At 45.8% G+C, this 17,831-nt stretch overlaps 1 protein-coding gene and 1 non-coding gene across 2 annotated transcripts; both read right to left on the bottom strand.

The window, feature by feature from the left end:
- Window positions 1-964: 964 nt before the first annotated feature.
- ncapd2 (non-SMC condensin I complex, subunit D2) lies at window positions 965-17,547 on the bottom strand. The gene is made up of 32 exons (XM_076040801.1): window positions 17,364-17,547; window positions 16,808-16,927; window positions 16,650-16,725; window positions 16,503-16,561; window positions 16,221-16,396; window positions 15,965-16,110; window positions 15,500-15,627; window positions 15,262-15,385; window positions 15,020-15,167; window positions 14,083-14,280; window positions 13,867-14,001; window positions 13,465-13,552; window positions 12,457-12,658; window positions 12,193-12,311; window positions 11,056-11,256; window positions 10,787-10,961; window positions 10,542-10,626; window positions 10,195-10,331; window positions 8,075-8,207; window positions 7,783-7,858; window positions 7,445-7,660; window positions 7,195-7,355; window positions 6,121-6,232; window positions 5,849-5,972; window positions 5,421-5,576; window positions 3,126-3,303; window positions 2,960-3,054; window positions 2,698-2,778; window positions 2,061-2,244; window positions 1,821-1,989; window positions 1,554-1,679; window positions 965-1,268 (listed from the first exon to the last, which is right to left on the bottom strand). Exons 2-32 carry the CDS (start codon window positions 16,923-16,925, stop codon window positions 1,186-1,188), a joined length of 4,209 nt encoding a protein of 1,402 aa, XP_075896916.1. The 5' UTR covers window positions 16,926-16,927; window positions 17,364-17,547; the 3' UTR covers window positions 965-1,185.
- On the bottom strand, window positions 14,364-14,652 carry LOC142898368 (small nucleolar RNA U85). Its single transcript, XR_012928580.1, has one exon. It is a non-coding gene; the product is annotated as a small nucleolar RNA U85 (small nucleolar RNA).
- Window positions 17,548-17,831: the final 284 nt, after the last annotated feature.

Genomic DNA, 17,831 nt, shown 5'->3' with positions numbered 1-17,831 from the left:
TTTCAAGCAAATAAGGGTATGGATGGCCGAGGTGTAGTCAAGATAACATGGTGGTGTTTAAAAATAAAAAAAATAAAACATTTTCGGCACAAAATGGTGTAAAACCAGGCAAATTTCTTTTTCCCGTTGCCGCAATGAAAAGACTATTTAAATTTGTCTGCAGTGCTGCTGCAATCACACACACGCACACACTCAGCCCGTTTGTCAGCGTGTGTCTTTACGTAACATATCAATCACACACACAAATACACCCCTCTCATCTTTTTCGGCGAGGACAACGTGTGGGAGAAGGAGTAGGCGAAAAAAAAGGAGAGAGAGAGATTAGTGGTGAAGGGCGGAGGAGGGTGGCGGTGTGAGGATGAGGTGTGAGAGAGGAGGAGGAGGAGGAGAGGAGCTGGGAGAGAAAAAGTAGGCTGCAGAGTGGAGGAGGAGGAGGAAGAGGAGGAGGCTGGGGAAGGACGGAAACCTACAAAAGAGATTGATTACAGAAGAATGGAGGCGGCCAACTATATAGCAAACGTGTCAGACGGAACAAGTGTGTGTGTGTGTGTGTGTGTGTGTGTGTATGTGTGTGTGTGTCCGAGTGTAAATAAACATTGGAGCTTCACTCCCCAACAAAGGCAGGAGCGGAAAGTGTCTCTTGTTCAATAAAGTCTGATATGACGGAACAAGATGCGGCGACAGGTGAAAAGAAAAAAAGAAAAGAAAAAAAAACGCGAAAGGAAATTTAGTGTCGCGGAGTGCAAGACTGTCTGGCCGAGCTGTGACGAGCCATTAAACACCACTGTCCAAACAACACACAGCAGCTGCAGACATTCAAGGCTGCTTGTAACGACGGTGTAAATTCCCTCCACCCCCCGCTCCCCCCCGACACAACCGGAGCAGAGAGCCGAGGCCGCTGCTCGCACGGCGTCCCGTGTGAATCCTCCGCTCGAGTCGGAAAATGATGAAGCGCAGACAGCCGTTGATCTGTCGGCCAAAACAACCAAAACAGTTTATTAAAGATACGCAACGCTGTCTCTTCAGATACAACAAGACTGCGATGGAGACGTTCTAGATGGGAAATTTACAAGATGCTTAAAAAAAAAAAAAGAAAAAAAGAAAAGTAAAATAGGTTGAAAGGCAAACTGCCTAAAGAGGAAGTTACGATTATGTAAAACACATAAAAGAGATAAAGCAGGAACGTCAGTTCCTGAGGCGAGCTCGTCGGGACGTGCGGGCGATGGGCGTCGTCACTTTGGGGGTCTCGCTCTCTGCCATGACAGCATCTGGCGGCAAGAAGAAGAGCAACAAAACAATTCAGAAGAAATTAGGAGTAGCAATATAAACCATCTGTCAGTCAATACGTCCTGTAGCACTAATCCTGTCACAGCTTGTCACTGCAACACTTGGTTGGTAATCTGTCATAGGTGACAGCAGCAGATTTCCAACTGTAATGAACTTTGACTGCGTTTGCAGCTAAATTCAAAGACCTTGAACTTTTCGAACATTTCCAACAGGACGACCGCTACAGCAGAAACAAGCAAGGATTTCAGCCAGACAGTTTTCCTCACCCTCTTCATCCTCCTCCTCTTCCTCCTCGCTGCTAAAAGTCATTATGATCGCCTTCTTGGACTTTCTGGATTTTTGAGGAGTCACAAAGTCGTCACTGCGGCTGGAAACGGAGGGCTTGGCTTGGCCTGCAAAAAAAAAGAAAAAAAAAAGGGGGGGAAATGCTTTTAAGAATAACAAAAAACCAACCTGTTCAGTAGTGAAGAATATAAAGCAGAGTGTATATTTGCACAGGTAGAACAAAAAGGCGAGTATTGAAGCACAAGGACCTCTCTTTGTCCTGGCACGGCCTCTGCTGGTCATGGGAGTTTGTGCGACCGTCTTCTCGGACGAAGATCCTTCCTTCAGGTTCTCCTCGTCCATCTCTGGACTCTCCACGTTCTCCAGGCCTCGCGTGTGAACCGCCGTCAGCCGCTTCTCAAACTCGTCGACCTGAGCCTGGACGAATCGCGAGGATGTTAGACTGCGCAGACGCCACCTCACCGGGGGGGTAAGGAAACGTCTCCCACCTTGAACTGGGCCTTGGCGCCGCGGCGGAGCTTGACGGCGATGGAGAGCAGTGGCTGGTAGACGCCGGGCTCGGTCAGCTTGTCGCTGTAGCACTCCCAGCACTCCTGCAGCCTCTTGAAGCCGCGCTCGCACATGGACAGCAGGGACAGGGACATGGCCAGGTCGCACCACTGCCGCTCCGTCCTGACGTTGGAAAGGGGAGTCGCGGAGAAACGCGATTAGGAACCGACGCGAAACGCATTGAAATCCAAGAAGTTGCTCGAGATAAAAGCCCGCCGCTCATTAATATTGCTTTGCCATAGCGTTTGGACCCAAAATCTCATTTTCCAGGAAGCGCTTCTGCCTAAATTCACTTTGCTTTTGTGTAATGGAGAATGCCCTTCCTTTGGGGATGGAGGGAGCATGAGTCACAGGCGGCGGACTGAGGCCTGACCAAGGCTATTGTTTCATCTATGTGCCTCAACTACATGGGAGGACATTAAAAAATGAACTCGAGTCTGGTTTCACTCTAATTAGCCATTGTCTTGTCACGCAGTGAAAACACCTCGCAATTACCATAAATCCTTGCACAGTGGTCGGGGGAAGAAGAAGAAGAAAAAAAAAAAGTAAATCAGAAATGAAAAGAGTTCAACTCACTTGGCAGTTCTGAAGCGTTGACACATTTTCTCCACCAGAGATTCAGTCTGTCTCTCTTTGGTGATATAAGAGAACAGTTGTCTGAGGGGCGAGAAGAAGAAGAAAAAAAAAGAGAACAAAACGTTACATTGAAGCAGAAGCCTCAAAGAAAATGTGATCAAAGTGTCCTCGAAACATTCAAGTCACACGGAGAGCCGCAGAGCTCAGCTCGCCATGGACGATCCCACCGGCTGTGCGTTGAACACGGCACCATGCGACTCACCTCATGATGGTGTTGAAGTCCTCCGAAGTCATGGCTCTCTCGGGGTCCGACAGCCGGCTGATGATGTCAGGGAGCAGGTTGTAGATGGCGTTGTCCTGACACAGAGAACGCAATGGTTTAATTAAAGCAAGTGTGCGTGTGCGTGTGTGTGTGCACACGAGAGTACCTTGCCGGCCAGCTCGTTGAAAAAGTTGAGGGCCAGGCTGGCGATGTGAGGCTCGGGGTCGATCAGCAGCACAGCCACCTCGCTGACTTGACCTTTGACCTTGAGCACATCCTTCAGCACCAGCTGAGTGAGAACCGTCACGGCCGTCTGCCTCACCGACGGCACCTCGTCGCTGAGCCTGCACAGAGTCGGCCGCCGGGGGAAATTTTTTTTAACGACAAGTTTATCAGCGTGGTCTCCTTCAGGACGACGACGACGCTCTGAATTCTGCTACAACACCGACGGCGATGACGAGGCGCCAGTGTGACTGATGGTTAAATAATGAGCAACGTGGCAGCTGTTGTTGTTGTGGCTGGCAGCTAAAACACATTTTTTTCCTCCATATTTCTCTTTAATAAAAGCGTCACAAATTTTCCCTTTCACGCCTGGACAGGCTTACAGCCATTAATCAATTCAAACCATTTTAAAATGCTGAATGAGAATATAATAGAGCCTACTGGAAATCTATCAAATGATATGGTCAATGCAGAATATATATAGATATTTTTCACACTTGAACAAGCAGTAGTATATAAGATTTATAAAAATAAGACAGCAGCTGTGCCTTAAATGACTGCATTGAAAAACAATTTTTATACTCTTTCTAAATACAGTGGAATCTAGGTGTTTCTGAGCCGTCATGTAAATCAATTTACAGACCCTGACTGATGTGTGTGCAATTCTTTCATTTCCCATCAGGGACAAAAAAAAAAAAAAAAAAAAAAAAGAAGCTTTTTGAGTCGAATCGAACTTTTCGGGAAATCGATTTGTTCATCTTTTTAATAGTCACTTTAAAGAAAAGCAGCAGAGTTTAAGCCAAACTTCTATTTCCCATGCTGCTGGCTAGAGATATCATTTTTTATATATAGATTTTTTTTTATAGTACAGCTGAAAAACAACTTGTACCTGTGCCTTTGTCATTTCCCCCCTCCCTGTCAAATAAACTTGGCTTTCGGGGCAGAACGGAAGACAAACGGCCGCCGCAGCCTCGGCAGCGACACAATGACGTCGGGCCGGCTGTGGCAGGGCAACGCGATTGCTTTCCCCAACACCAATTTAGGCTTACCCTCACCCAAAACGGCAGAGACAAAAGAAACTCATTAACCATTTCTCATTGGTACCGGAAGGAGCAGGGCTCCTGGCAGCCGATCAAACACTTGTGCATGGCACTCGCACGCGCCGGTGCGGCAGCTTAACGGCGGCAATGAGCGGGGTAATTAATTCTTAATGCTCTTATCAAGAGGCTCCGAGGCAGCAGCCACTACAGTGGGGGTGTTGGTGCGCGTGTGTGTATGTGTGGGAGACAATTAGGGAACAACTATGAAACGCTTATCAGGTACCAAACACAGAAAGAGGGGGTGCTGTTGCTTTAAAAGAAGGAACAGAGAGCTTTGCACATCTGAAACACCTTAATGAGAAGTATTAGCCGTTATAATTAAAACCACACTTCATCAAAAGGGCGGGAAGGGGAAAAAAAAAAAAAAAAAAGGCCTCCGAGTTGGAGGGGAAACCAGTGATGGTGATGTAAACAGAATCTAGGAGGAGGAAGCGCATCCAAACCAGCAGAGGCGCTCGGTGGAACCTGCAGCTCCAAAGCAGAATTATTCCCTCACTCTCGCCTGAATGGCCGGTATAATTACAACTCGCGCTGGCTGCTGGTTCCGGCCGTAGTCGGCACCACACCACTAATTAAGCTGCTCACCGTCCACTCTAGGATGGTTCGTGTCCCTCCTCCTGCCTCCACTGCTCAATACCAGCGTGGCCTCGTGGGGTGAGATCCCCACTGGGCACTGAGCTCCGGCCACAGGGGGTCACAACACAATGCGGACATTAAGAGTTGGGCCTCATCTGTCAAACTTTGCTCTTTGTCACCGCCGCCGCCTCCGCGTTAGAGAAAAAAAAAAAAAAAAAAAAAAAAAAAGTGGTGATGGAAAGAGTAAACTTTTTCCATCATGTGGCTCAGTGGAGCATTGTGACAGACGCAACGCTTGAGTGGCTCTGAGGTACGACGCTCGGAAACATCATGCTGCTGCTGGAGGTGGTGGGGAGGGGGACGATGACGGCTCAAAGTGTACAAGCAGGGAGAGAAAACTTCATTTAGAACAAACACACTCAGCTGAGCTGCACACGATGACAAAATGAATGAAAAGGACAAATAGCTGAGATGAGGCATCTCCGCCACCACCTCTCCCCCTGATGAGAGCCAATCAAGAACGCTGCACCACTGCGGTGCCTCGGCGCGTCTTTACCACTAACCTGGCGTAAAGGTTCTGCGTCCACGGCTCCAAAATGTTGGGGAAGCGGACGGTGAGGTCTCCCAGAGCGATGATGGCGTTGGCTCTGACCACGGGGAGGGTGGAGCGCTCCAGCACCGTGAACATGAGGCGGATGTTTTCTTCACACGCAGATGGGCTGATGGCGGTGAAGTGACACATTAGAAAGTGTGCAATGGTGCAAGGTGTCTTCTTACAACTTGACATTATAGTGCATCAATAGCAAGTTTTTGAAAAACAAAAAAACAATGCATCATCATCAATTATGATGCCACTTAATCAACAATTGATGATCGATTAATTGTTAATATCCCTAGTCGAACTTGAACTGTCGAGAGAGAGAGCGAGAGAGAGAGAGAGAGAGAGAGAGAGAGAGCAATGCACATGGGTACCATAAGTTTTTATGTTTACCTTATCATCATGTACTGAGAGAGAGCCAGGCAGGCTGCAGTGGCGAGCTGTGGGTGGGAGTAGCGTCCTGGGGAGCTGCACACTCTCACCAGCAGGGGTAGAAAAACACACAACAGGTTCTCCTCTAAAATCGGTTCAGAAAAAACAAACGAAAACAAAGCAGATGAAGTGGAGGATTAAAAATATGTCTTTCTTCTTGGCAAATGTAGCATGAGAATTGGCCATTAAGGCAGCTTGATGTGTGGCAGGGGAGAAGAAGAGGCTTTTATTACCAGCCAGTAATTCAGTTTCACAGATCTTTCTGATGAGTTCAGCCTCCGTGTCCTCGGCCGAGGCACCAATCAGCCCCAGATCCTCCTCCATGGTGCTTTCATTAGCCGCCTGCTGTGAGCAGAATCAAAACTGGCACTTAACTCGCTGCAACACAAGTATTAATGGAATAAAACAGAGCACAAATCATAGAGTCTTTCTGACAGGAGCACACTCTTCCAACGGTGGAGTGGGTACTTTACACCTCTCTTTGTTAAAAAGCAGACAGCCAAATTGAACTTTAATTTCAGTTTAAGGGTCGATATATCCATTTTTACAGCGATACTTGAATTTCTCTGACATTTACAAGGAGACTCCCTGTGACAAACCGCTCTCAACCTATTGGAGGGCACCAGTTTTATAAACAGGAAGGCAGGAGGTCCCAGAGGTACCGGTGACTGTAACGACTGGCGAGTGCGTGTATCAATACTTAAAGTCAATGTTAGAGTGCCTATGTAGCCATCACTGTTTGTTTATAACGTTATGGAGTAGGGATGTTAACAATTAATCGATTGATTAATTGTTGATTAAGAATACAATCCATTAAATTAGTCGCAATTAATTTAATTTTTTTTGTTAAGTGGCGTGGTGTATACCTGTATACCTAGAACCAGTTACTTTTAGATAACAAGTTGAAATGTGACCCATTGGAAGTCAACTTGAGGTCAGAGGATAAATACTGAGGGTGTTTTTATTGCTCTAATTCAAAAATTGGTCAATTGGACCCTCAACATTATTTAAGGGTTAAATAATGTGTTCCGTAATGGTTAATCGATCGATCGATCAACAATTTCCTAATAAAACACAGTTGATGTTCCCATCAAGCCTTGGTTTGTCAGTCACTGACTCTACTCGCTTACTACTTCAAGTCACTGCTTTACCATCTCCTCTGTCTGACTCTGTGGCCATTAAAACTGCATGAGTGCAAACACATGTGGTCTTTGCCACAAGCACATTAGTGCGAAAGACAAGAGGCCACACGGCATCGAAGCACGTTTCCAAAACATGCACCAGACCAGCGCCGTCCTTCTCGTTACCTTGGTTTTGCTGGACGGGCCCTTTTCTTTCTCCTCTCTCTCCTCCGTCTCTCCACGCCGCCGCCGGAGTTCAGCGCTCACGCTGCGCTCAAGGTGAGACACCTGCCAGAAAGCCACGCTGCCACACAGAGCCAAGAGCTGTGCCAGGCAAACACAGTTCACTGGGGGGGGGGGGGGGGGAAGCACACAGCGATTAGGGGCTGGAGGAAATGGAGGAGAATTTATTAAGCGACAACCCGGCGGGACGCACCTTGTTCCCCCGACTCGCCGGGCTCCTGCGATCCGTCTTCCACTTGGCTCGCGTCCTTGTTGATGTCGCCGCCTTCTGCAATCTGATCGAGTAAGAGCCGAGCGCTGCGCTGGAGCAGCCTGGAGCACAGCTGGTCCGGGGATTCGGCCAGAAAGTAGATAAGACGCACGGCCTGTTCCATAAAGCTCTGCCAGTACGGATCCTCCATCACGACACCTGGGGAGTGACCCCAAGAGAGAGAGCAAGAGAGAGATGGTTGGAGTGGTGGTGGTGGATGACTAGGTGAGAAAAAGCAGAGAGTGTTCTTTGACAACGGAGGCCTTTGACTGTCTCCTTACCGTCAGCAATGGCCTGTGTGAGGCAGCTGAAGAGCTGGTGGTCCTGGGGCAGTCTGAAGGGAGTGCCTTTAGATTGCTGAAGGAAAGATGTGGTTGCACAATGAGTAAAACACGCAGAAGAGCAGAGACTTAATTAAACCTCATTGTTACAAAGGTAACATGAGGCCTAATGTGAATTGAGTCAACTTTATTTGGAAACAGAGAGTTATTGCGCATTTGAACTTCACAGTTTTACATTCAATCCTACAGACACAGACAAGTCGGAGGGAAGCTGCAGTGTGCGTCCTCTTACCCTGGAATGGTCAGTGATGCTGCAGATGGTGATGACCGTGTCTCTGGCCAACAGAAAGTCTTCAGTCACCTTCTCACCGAGAGCCACAGAGCAAAGAGTGTCCAGATTACTGAGGACCACCTCCCTCTCCGCCCTATTGGTAGGTCGGACACACACACACAAACACCTGAGCAACAGTGGTGGCGTGCTGGGGAATGAGTCCTTCATCTATAGCCTTTTGTATGACCAAGCTAAAAACCAGAGGCCTCAGCTCGAACATGCTTAAAGGTTAAATGCGTAATATTTGGAGATTTTAAAGAAGAAACTGTGACATCAGGTGGTTACATTTTACATTGCAACTTCTTTCACTGGCTCTCCCCCTCCTGAGCTTGCTAGTGAACTACGGTTGCCTGTGCAAGATGCAAGCAGCCGGCCTAAATACGAACGCGCTGGATTGCCCACGCCAGGCTTCCTTAAAAATATGGCAGCGCAAGACGACAGCTAACTGGGAGCAAGACCCTTCATCTACATATATTCTCATATACACATGAGAACCGTTGTAAAGGTAGGAAAACCCAATTACTTTTATTGGTGTATTTGTGGGCTGTGCATTCAGCTCATAAAATCATAAATCGAGCCATATTTTACACACTGGACCTTTAATTTCAACCAACGACCACATGGGACTGCGAAAGGGAGCAACAGCAAATCTGCCCTACATTGCTTCCACTGCTGTACTCCGGCCTTGCCAGTGCTTCGGCTGCTGCCCAGATAATGCGTGTAGGAGGACGGGTTCAAGAGAATCACATAAGATTTAATAGGTTATGAACACTGCCGGCTGGATGAAGGGAGGCAGCAGTGTGGGCGGACTGCGCAGTCTCTCTCTGCTTGCCTGCTCACTCCTCTCTCTCTCTCTCTCTCCGCGGTGCCAGTCTTTGAGGTATATCGAGGGCGAAAGCTAAAAAAAAAAAATATATGTATGCTCAGTGAAAGGCACTGGCAAGGAGCCCAGTGATGCGGTCGTGACTTCGAGTACAATGATGGGGAGCCGGGGCTGAGCTCGTATCCTCACTAATGAGGGGACCTGCCGAACGTTCTGCGTTGAGTGAAGACCTTGACGAAATGTAGAAGGAAAAACACCTTCACGTACATTAAGTTTTGTGAAAAAAAAGAAGCAAAACATGACAATCAAAAGGGATCTCTATTTGCTTCCATATTTTTTCCCCTCCATCCATTTCATTTTAACATAAAAAAGAAACACGGTTAGTTCTGCTGATGTGGGTTAACATGGAAGAATCTAAAATGAGGACACTCACCAGGGGGCATTGAATACATCTATATTTTAACTAGCCCTGTGATGTGACAGCATGCAAACCATAGCATATTTGCCCTGAATTCCCTCTGGAATAATTCACTGACTAAAGCATCAGTTTGAGACATTTTAAGGGAAATTTACTTGACTGAAGAAAACTCAGCAGCATTATCTCTTTGCATGGTCATGGAGCCATTTCCTTCTCAACGGTGCATCACGGTGAGCACATGCCTGCGCACAAATGAGGGTGACGTTGCACCCAAACCAATCACACTTAATATGCCAGGACCCCCTCATTTGTGACTAAACGGGTCTGCTGTGCGATGTTCTGTTTTGATTCAGGACAATAAATAATCTCTTTCCTCTCCCCGGTCCATCCCCAAGAGAAAGTTATGCACAGAGCTGCGCGTGTGCATTACTTCATTTACATTAGGGTATTAATAAGGAACGTCACAACAAGACTGCCACCTGTTCTTTCTCTTAATGCTCACACCGACAGCACTGCAGTGAAGTGTATGAATGAGAGGAATCAAGACAAGGCGCATGGAGACGGAGCCAGAAAATAAACACCTGGTGTAAACAGAGAATGTGCATTGTAGCACTGGATTCAACAGTTCCTAAAACAAAACCTCTCGGCGACCGGTTACACAACGACTCACGTTAATCTTTGCAGTCAGAGTGGGCGGGACTGAGTCACTTTTACAGCATATATCAAAACCCGACACTCAGTCAAGGGGATACAAGACCTTTTTTTGTTTGTTTTTGTTTCAGTGAACGCCGTGACGCTGAACGGGAATAATAGAGATCGACTGCATGTGCTGCGTCTTACCGTGCAGCCATGCCCAGCAGCAGCACCGCAGCTCGTCTGTTCAGGCCAGATGTCTCCCGTTTGCCAGTGAACCTCTCCCAGAGGACCTGCACCACTGTGGACTGCAGGTTGCTGCTGCTCCCAAAGAACTCCTGCACCTGGACAGAACCAAGACAACAGCGCTGCAGAACATCCATCCATCTCATTGTCTACCCCTTTTCTGCACTTAAATGTACAGAAAAGTATAAAATACAGCAGTGTATACTTCTATTAATGATACGGACAAAGAGTGAGGCTCCATTTTTTTGCTGTTTGCCATGATCAAGAATGAACAGAAAATGATGCAGGAGTAACAAGGAATCACTTACTATTTCCTCGAGACACTGTATTGTTCCAAGAGACGCATCCACCATCAGCTCAGACAGACTGTCCACCAGAGTCTGGGCTTTCGTCCTAATAAAAGATGAGACGTTGTAAAACAAATCTGCCAACCTAGTTTTAGATTCACTTACAGGCCGTCATGCCAAAAATCCAATCCGAGTAATAAAAAGACTTGCAGGTAGCAACAAATCAGATGTACTCGATGTGTTTGACAGGTGTGTGTCTCTCAGACCTGACGGTGTCTCCCTGAGGGTTCAGATACAGGCGTCTGTAGGCTTGAACCACGGCGTCTTTAATGGCAGCGTCGGTCGACCACACCAGCGGCAGCATCTTCCTCACCCCGCTGACGGAGTTGGCGACGCCAAACTCGCACACCGTCACACAAAACTGCATGGCCTCCTGGACCACTGGGCACAAATTTCACAGAAAATGTGAAAACGCCTGAAAATATTGAACAACCTTTTGTTGAGAGTGACACTCGGGAGATAACTGTCCCGCTACCTGAGGTGGATTTCCAGTACAGCATGGAGTTGATGACGGAAATGGCTCTTTCCACTTGCAGGGCGAAAGTCTCAGTGTCTTTGAGGTACTGCACGAGCATCTCCTGCTTCTTGAGCTCCCCGTCTTCTCCCTCCTTCTCGCCCTCTTTCTGTGGGGTCGGCGGCAAGTTCTGACTGACCTCGGCGGCGTCCTCATCGGCGCCTGAGATGGTGGGAGGATGAATTAGTGGCCATTGGTGGCTTGGATGCCACTATCCCACTTAAATTGCTGATTAAATGTCAAACACTTGATGCAGCTGCTCACGGCACTAACGCCTAATTATTCTCTTTTTGTTAAAAAAAATAAATGAGGCTATAGAAGATTTAATACAACCAGAAGGGAAAGAAGATTCTCATTCAACTGTAACAGCTTTTGTACCAGAGATTATTTCGCTTTTTTTTTTTTTTGCATTAGGGAGCCAACACATAGTTTTAAAAAACTAATACTATCACTATTCGACATGGGTTGATTCTGGCACACACACTTTCTTTTTTAGAAAACGCCTCTCATTCATTACAATGGTAATTATTTTTTTAATCCTACCTATGTTATATTTGACAAACTGTTTGGACAAAGACATCTGAATGTTTGAAATAAGCAAAAAAATTTAAAATGTTCTTCCTCCAAGGTGGGCCGTGACAAAGAACGTTTGAGAACCATTGTACTAAAGACGTAGAAAATGGTCTAAAAAAAATCTACATGTTAATTTTCATCTTCAGAAAACTTTAAATCAAATCAGATGACAATATGTTTTATATAATGATTAAAAAAAACTTCTGGCAACTCAACCCGTGTCGGTTAAAATCTATGAATCTGCTGCAGTGTTGGTGGAGGTTGCGTCACGCTCCGGTGTTATGAAATGAATGAGAAGTCTAATTTAAATGGAGTGTTGGTGCTCTCAGAGATTCTGCACCCGCTGCTCAGTATCTTTTAACGCTAATGCACAGACGGTAAGAGAAGTGTTTCACGTTGACACTCAGGTGGAAATCTTCATCACTTTGTCCAATCTGGCCTCAATTAAGCCTCACATCCAAGGGCTCCCCTTTTATTATCAGTTCAAGATTGAGTATGCATCAGCTGAGGGAGCAGCGACGTTACCTTTGAAAATCAGAGCCATTGTGTTCATTAGGGTGTCTGGGGTTAGAGTGGACAGAGATGCAAACACCTCAGACTCGGGGAAGCAGGTGTGGGCTCTTATACAGAGGCGAACAGCATTCCTACACAGAAGGAAAGGCAGTGGGGGGGAGGGGTGGTAGACGCATGTGAATTCACGTTAATTGACAGTTTGAGTGAAGAAGGACCTTTGGTCTGTTGGCCGTGTAGTCGCCTTATAACCACGCCGACAACGTCGATAATCGTCACCTGTACTTGTTGACACGGAGGTACTGAGCAACCTTCACCGCCGTCGCTCTGTCGTCTTCCTCCACCTCTTCCTCCGCCTTGTTTTCCTCCTTGTTCTGTTGCTCGCTCTCCGAATCGCTTGTGGGCTCCAGCTCTGCCCTGACAGTGACGAGCAGCTCGGGTGCCATGGCGTCCCACAGCTCAGAGGCTTTAATCACTGCCACTAGCAGGAGTGATGAGGATACGTGCAGGGCGGGGGGAAAAAAAGAAAGTTGTGTGAAAAGGTCAAATTCAATAAGGATAACCTCAGTCGGGGCTCTATAGGTGATTTCTGAGACTGATCCCACAGAAAATCAATTTTAAAACTGGCAGCAGAGGAGAAAGTGAGGCTAGAAAATATCTATAATGATAATTCTTTGCTAAAAATGTAGCATCATTTATAATATGTTGCGTGTGCATTCAATATTGGCTCATTTTCACACAATCATCGCAGAGAACTGAAGTCATTTGTCATAATTTGCATCATCTACACTTTTTGGGGCCACTTTTGACTACAATATTCTTTCTGTATCCAGAAACAAAGGTGCTCTTCTAATTAGTTAAAAATTCTATGAATTTCTGTTCTTGGCCCTCAGATTACCAAAGAAGCAACTCATTGCCGACTGAACCACACAGAGCTGGGTGAACTTCATGGCCACTTGCACGCGCACACACACACACACACCCAAACGCACAACCACACATACACCCACACGCATTGTCGGCATCATCCCAGCAATTATTCTACTGCGACTGTAGGAGAATAACTCGGGTCGAGCCGGGTCGATGTAGGCGGGCCCTTACAGCAGAGCAGGAATTCTCCCCTGCACTGCCAAGATTACCAGCCAGTTGTGGCAAAGACGAACGAACCCAGCTCTTGTTCAGTCAACTCGTATTCGCCTTGGTCTCATCATTGGGCAAAAATGTGGAAAAAACAAATACGACAAAGAAGTAACTATTATTTAAAAAAAAAAATCAATGTTTAGTCACCTGGTGCTTTACCCTCCAATTTCTCCTTCAGCTCTCTTAGCTTCGTCGTCTCCTTCTCCAGAGGCTTCTTTAAATCTGCACTGCTTAACTAGAAACAAACAGGTTTCAGCCAAATTGCAAAATTAAGCAATCAAGTATTCCATCATTAAATTCCGGCAGGCCCCCAGACTCCAAGATGGCGGCCCATTAATTTCAATGAAGTTGCTCACCCAGAATAAACTATTGGGAATAAACTCTTTTCTGGTGATTTTCTGGCCTTTATCTTTTTTCTTTTTTTTTTTCAAACGACTAAAAGACCATAACTAAAAAACCTACAATAGAAAGATTTGCTATGAATGGCGTTTCAGGTCTGATTTCCGCAGGGAAAACTGCTATAATGGATCAAAATGTGTCAATAGTTACCTTGCAACTGTAGGGATTGTGTGCAATGAAGGCTGCCAGAAGTTGGATGGCATTCTTCACTGCATTTATGGATTTATCCATGAGTCGCCCCACAGCGAGCTCCATCACCTCGCTGTATCTGCACAGAGGAAGGGCCTGGCGCAGAGAAAGTTCCATTGTTGGGTTGCTGTTTAATAATGAGGACTTTGCAAATATGTCACAACACCGAGGACCTACTTTGCTGTTGACAATGCGTGCGTAGACCTGCAGCACGCGCGCCCGGACATGTGAATGCACGTCATGGAGGTGCTCCTGCAGTGTGTCGAAGTAGCGGTCCCGGTCGGCTTTGCCAGATTCATCCAGTCCGTCGCCACACAGAACTCGAACAAGGATCTCCCCCAGCACCTCGCACACTGCCACACGCATGGTGTGACTCTAAAGAACAGCATAGGATAGATAATAAGTATCGGGTGTGCAAGAGTACAAAGAGAATGTAATCAGGTGAGTTTGTGAGAAACTGCCCTCAGATTACCAAAGAGGCGGCTCATTGCAAACTGATCATTAGAGAGCTGGATAACCCCCCTTGCCTAACACACACACACATTCACACACTGTCAGCTTCACCCTGGTAATTATTCAACAGTTACTGCAGGAGAATAATTTGGGTCGAGCCGGGTCAATGTAGGCAGGCCCTTACAGCAGAGCAGAAATTCTCCCCTGCACTGCCAAGATTACCTGCCCATCAAGGCAAGAGGAATCCAACTCTCATTCAGTTAGCTCAGATTTGCCTTGGTCTCATCACTGGACACTTCAGTACTTTACTAAGCACAGTATTTCCATCGGGGAACAATTGCTTTTTGAAGGGGCAGAACGTTTCATTATTTTTCTGAATCAGTAAAATTTAAGTCAGCCTTAAATTCTAGACTTGATTCATTGAATTGATTCATTCACTGATTCATCTTCCATCTGTGGTCTGTTATCATGCAAGTGCTTTTAGCTTAAAAATGTGGTCTCTTCTTTTTGTTTCACTTAAAAAAAATAAATAAATAAATAAAAAAGTAGTAAAAAACTTTGAATTGAAATTATGAGCAAAATTAATAATAAAAAAAAATAGTAATCATGAAATGGTCTTAACATGGTTTAGCTGTAACAAAATGTTCAAAGTGTGCAGCACCTCTCCTTCCAGGTGTGTAATCAGAACACTGATGTTGGGAATCATTAATTCCGGGACCAACGTGCCGAGTTCCGAAAGAAAGGAAGCAAAGGCTTTAACCCCTGATCCTTCTCTGGCGAGCTCCTCACTCGACTTCAGACCAATTTCTCTGTGGATGTAAGAAAAGTTACATTTGAACTTCGTATTGCATTTTCATCACAGAGGACTATGGTGAAAAAAATTAAAAAATGGCGCACACCAACCTGATCACTTCTCCGACAATAGCCCTGATGCCGTATTCTGTGCTCCACACTGATACTGCTTGTGCAAACACAGTGGACAACTGCTCAAAGTGTTGCAGCAGCTGAATCACTTTGACGCTTGCACCTGTAAGAGAATACAAGGAGACAAAAGGATAGAAAATTGTACAACCAAACATGAATTCTGGAAATGAGGGTTTAGAATTTTTACTCCATCTTGCTCTCAGACTGATTGACTCACCTAGGAGGTGATTGTACTTCTTGATTAGAACCCCAAGCAAATGGATTATACCATCCCTGGTGGGCTTGCTCTTAACATGGCTGATTGTTGGGTTCTCCAGAAGCTTATAGCAACAGCAGGTGACACAGCTAAGAAGACAGACGACAAAGAAAAGGTTGACGTGACAGGCCCAAAAACAAATTGAACAAAATCTAAATTCTCCAGATTCAAACTACGGGCTGAAGTAAGGAACAGACTAACAGTTGAAATATGTTATTCAATTAAGATCTTAAGGGAAGGAGTTTATCATAATTTGAACATAATATGACTTTATTGTGTTTTTAATGGAAAGGCAGATCTCATTCCTTACTCTGAATTAAGGAAACAATGTTGTCATTGCTGGGCACAGGCCAGTGGACGGAAATTACATTGAATAAACGAAGACAGATTAGTGTGGCAATTTGCTCTTCCGCTCACAACAGTTACCTGATGAACTCTTCCTCCACCAGGGACAAATTCCAGAGGGAGCGAATATCCAGCTGGAGGAGCTGGACGAGGGCTTGCAGCACCTTCTCTCTTTCAGAGTCCCACTGCAGCGGTCCCTCTCCTCCAGATTTGCCTTTTTTACCGCCCTGTGCAACACACGCAATGGTGACTGACCAAAGAACTGAACTTGGGCACATCAATGACTGAGCACAGACGTGAGTCACATGAGTGGAACCATTTTGATTTTGCATCCTACCTTCCCAGGTGCAGTGATAATGGTCCGTCTATAGGAGTTGCTTTCAAGAATCTCTGTGAGTTTACACAGGAGGTAAATGCTCATTTTAACGGCATTGAGGTTCTCTTTGCGCTCAGCAGCATCAACGGAGGTGGAGACAAGAAGTGCCGGCAGTGAACCTGCCAAGCTGCTAACCACTAGAAGGAGAGAAATTATAAGTTGTTGTTTTTTTAATTGATTTATCATTTAGACACATTGCCATTAATGTTTTGCGTCTTATAAGTAAAACAATAAGGCTCTAACCTTGAACTAGTAGCTCCAGAGCATCCTCTTTTACTCCAATTTCCACTGAGTTACAGTGCCTTAAAAAGAAGGAGAAAAAAAAAAACCATTTCAATTCCTTGAGTTGTAATCGTTGAACCACATGAAGTTACTTGTGATCAAACTTACCGCAGCACACTGTAACCTGTGTCAAAGTGTTTCAGTACACATAAAGGTCCCTGGCTCCTCAGCTCTGCCTTGAACTCTGTTGAAAAGACAGAAAATTGTCATAGTTACAAGCGCGGGTGTTCAGAACTTAGCAAGCTTGTCCAGGTGTGGGTGCTTACTACTGAGATGAGACGGCAGCTGTGCGGGGGACAGCACATCTTGTACTATGTACTGGTTGATGCCCCCGGTCTTCACCAGGTCACCCAGGCACACGGGTACGAAAAAGTCCCACGACATCTCTGCGACCGAGAGAAAATCAGTTTTGCGCTCAGGTAAATAACTAAAACATAGATCCACAGAAATTTAATAGAATACAAACTACGGATAAGACACGGCAATGTTAAATAAAGGAACAAGACGAACGCTCAGATCTCAGTTTTACTTTTAGCTACGTTGTTATTTGGTTGAGGCCCAGCAGTGACGCATATTCGAAAAACGCTCATTTTACCATCAATTTAAGAGAACAAAGTGGTGCAGGACTTTTATTGGTAGACTTTCGTTGTTGTGATAATAAGCTAGCCGACCAGTTGTTTGTTGGTTAACAGGAAGATAAACTAGCTAGCAGAAAGCTAACTTTAAAGTGTAACAAGATCGCTTAGATTTTAAATTTACTAACTATTGTTCTTTAACAAAGAGTGTGACTTTGACAAAAAAAAAAATTCACACCAGTCTCACCTTCGAATCTTGGAGCTGCGTTCGCCAACCTGTTGACCCTTGGCGACCACGAATATAGACTACTCCGTTCTCCGTCTGAAAACAGTTGGATCTACTTTCAAATCTGGTAGGACATCGCGCCAAAGCGCAAACCTCTGACGTCACAAGAATGCGCCACTCAGGAGCCACTACATCGAAATGAATTGGCCGCCATATTGGCTCCCGGAGGCTGGGTTTTGTCACCACCATCATGTTTCTCACGACAAGCGTTAAAACCGTTTGACAACAGTGTTACCCTGGCCTTTTAATTGAAAGCGGCTGCGGCGCGTTTTAAAGCGGGGCGTCGACCGCGGCAGCTCCATCGGTTCACGCGAGAATTGCACGATCGCGCGATAATCCATGTAGTTTCGCGTGTATCAAAAAAAATAAAATGAAATAAAAGTAAAAAATTTAAAAATAAATAAATAAAACAAAACAAAAACCCGAATT

The sequence above is a fragment of the Nelusetta ayraudi genome, unplaced genomic scaffold, assembly GCF_046127955.1.
Source record: "Nelusetta ayraudi isolate G7.1 ecotype Tasmania unplaced genomic scaffold, CSIRO-AGI_Nayr_v1 ptg000063l, whole genome shotgun sequence".
Classification (NCBI taxonomy): domain Eukaryota; kingdom Metazoa; phylum Chordata; class Actinopteri; order Tetraodontiformes; family Monacanthidae; genus Nelusetta; species Nelusetta ayraudi.
The sequence above is the reverse complement of the archived record's forward strand: the minus strand, read 5'-3'. Positions and strand labels throughout refer to the sequence as shown.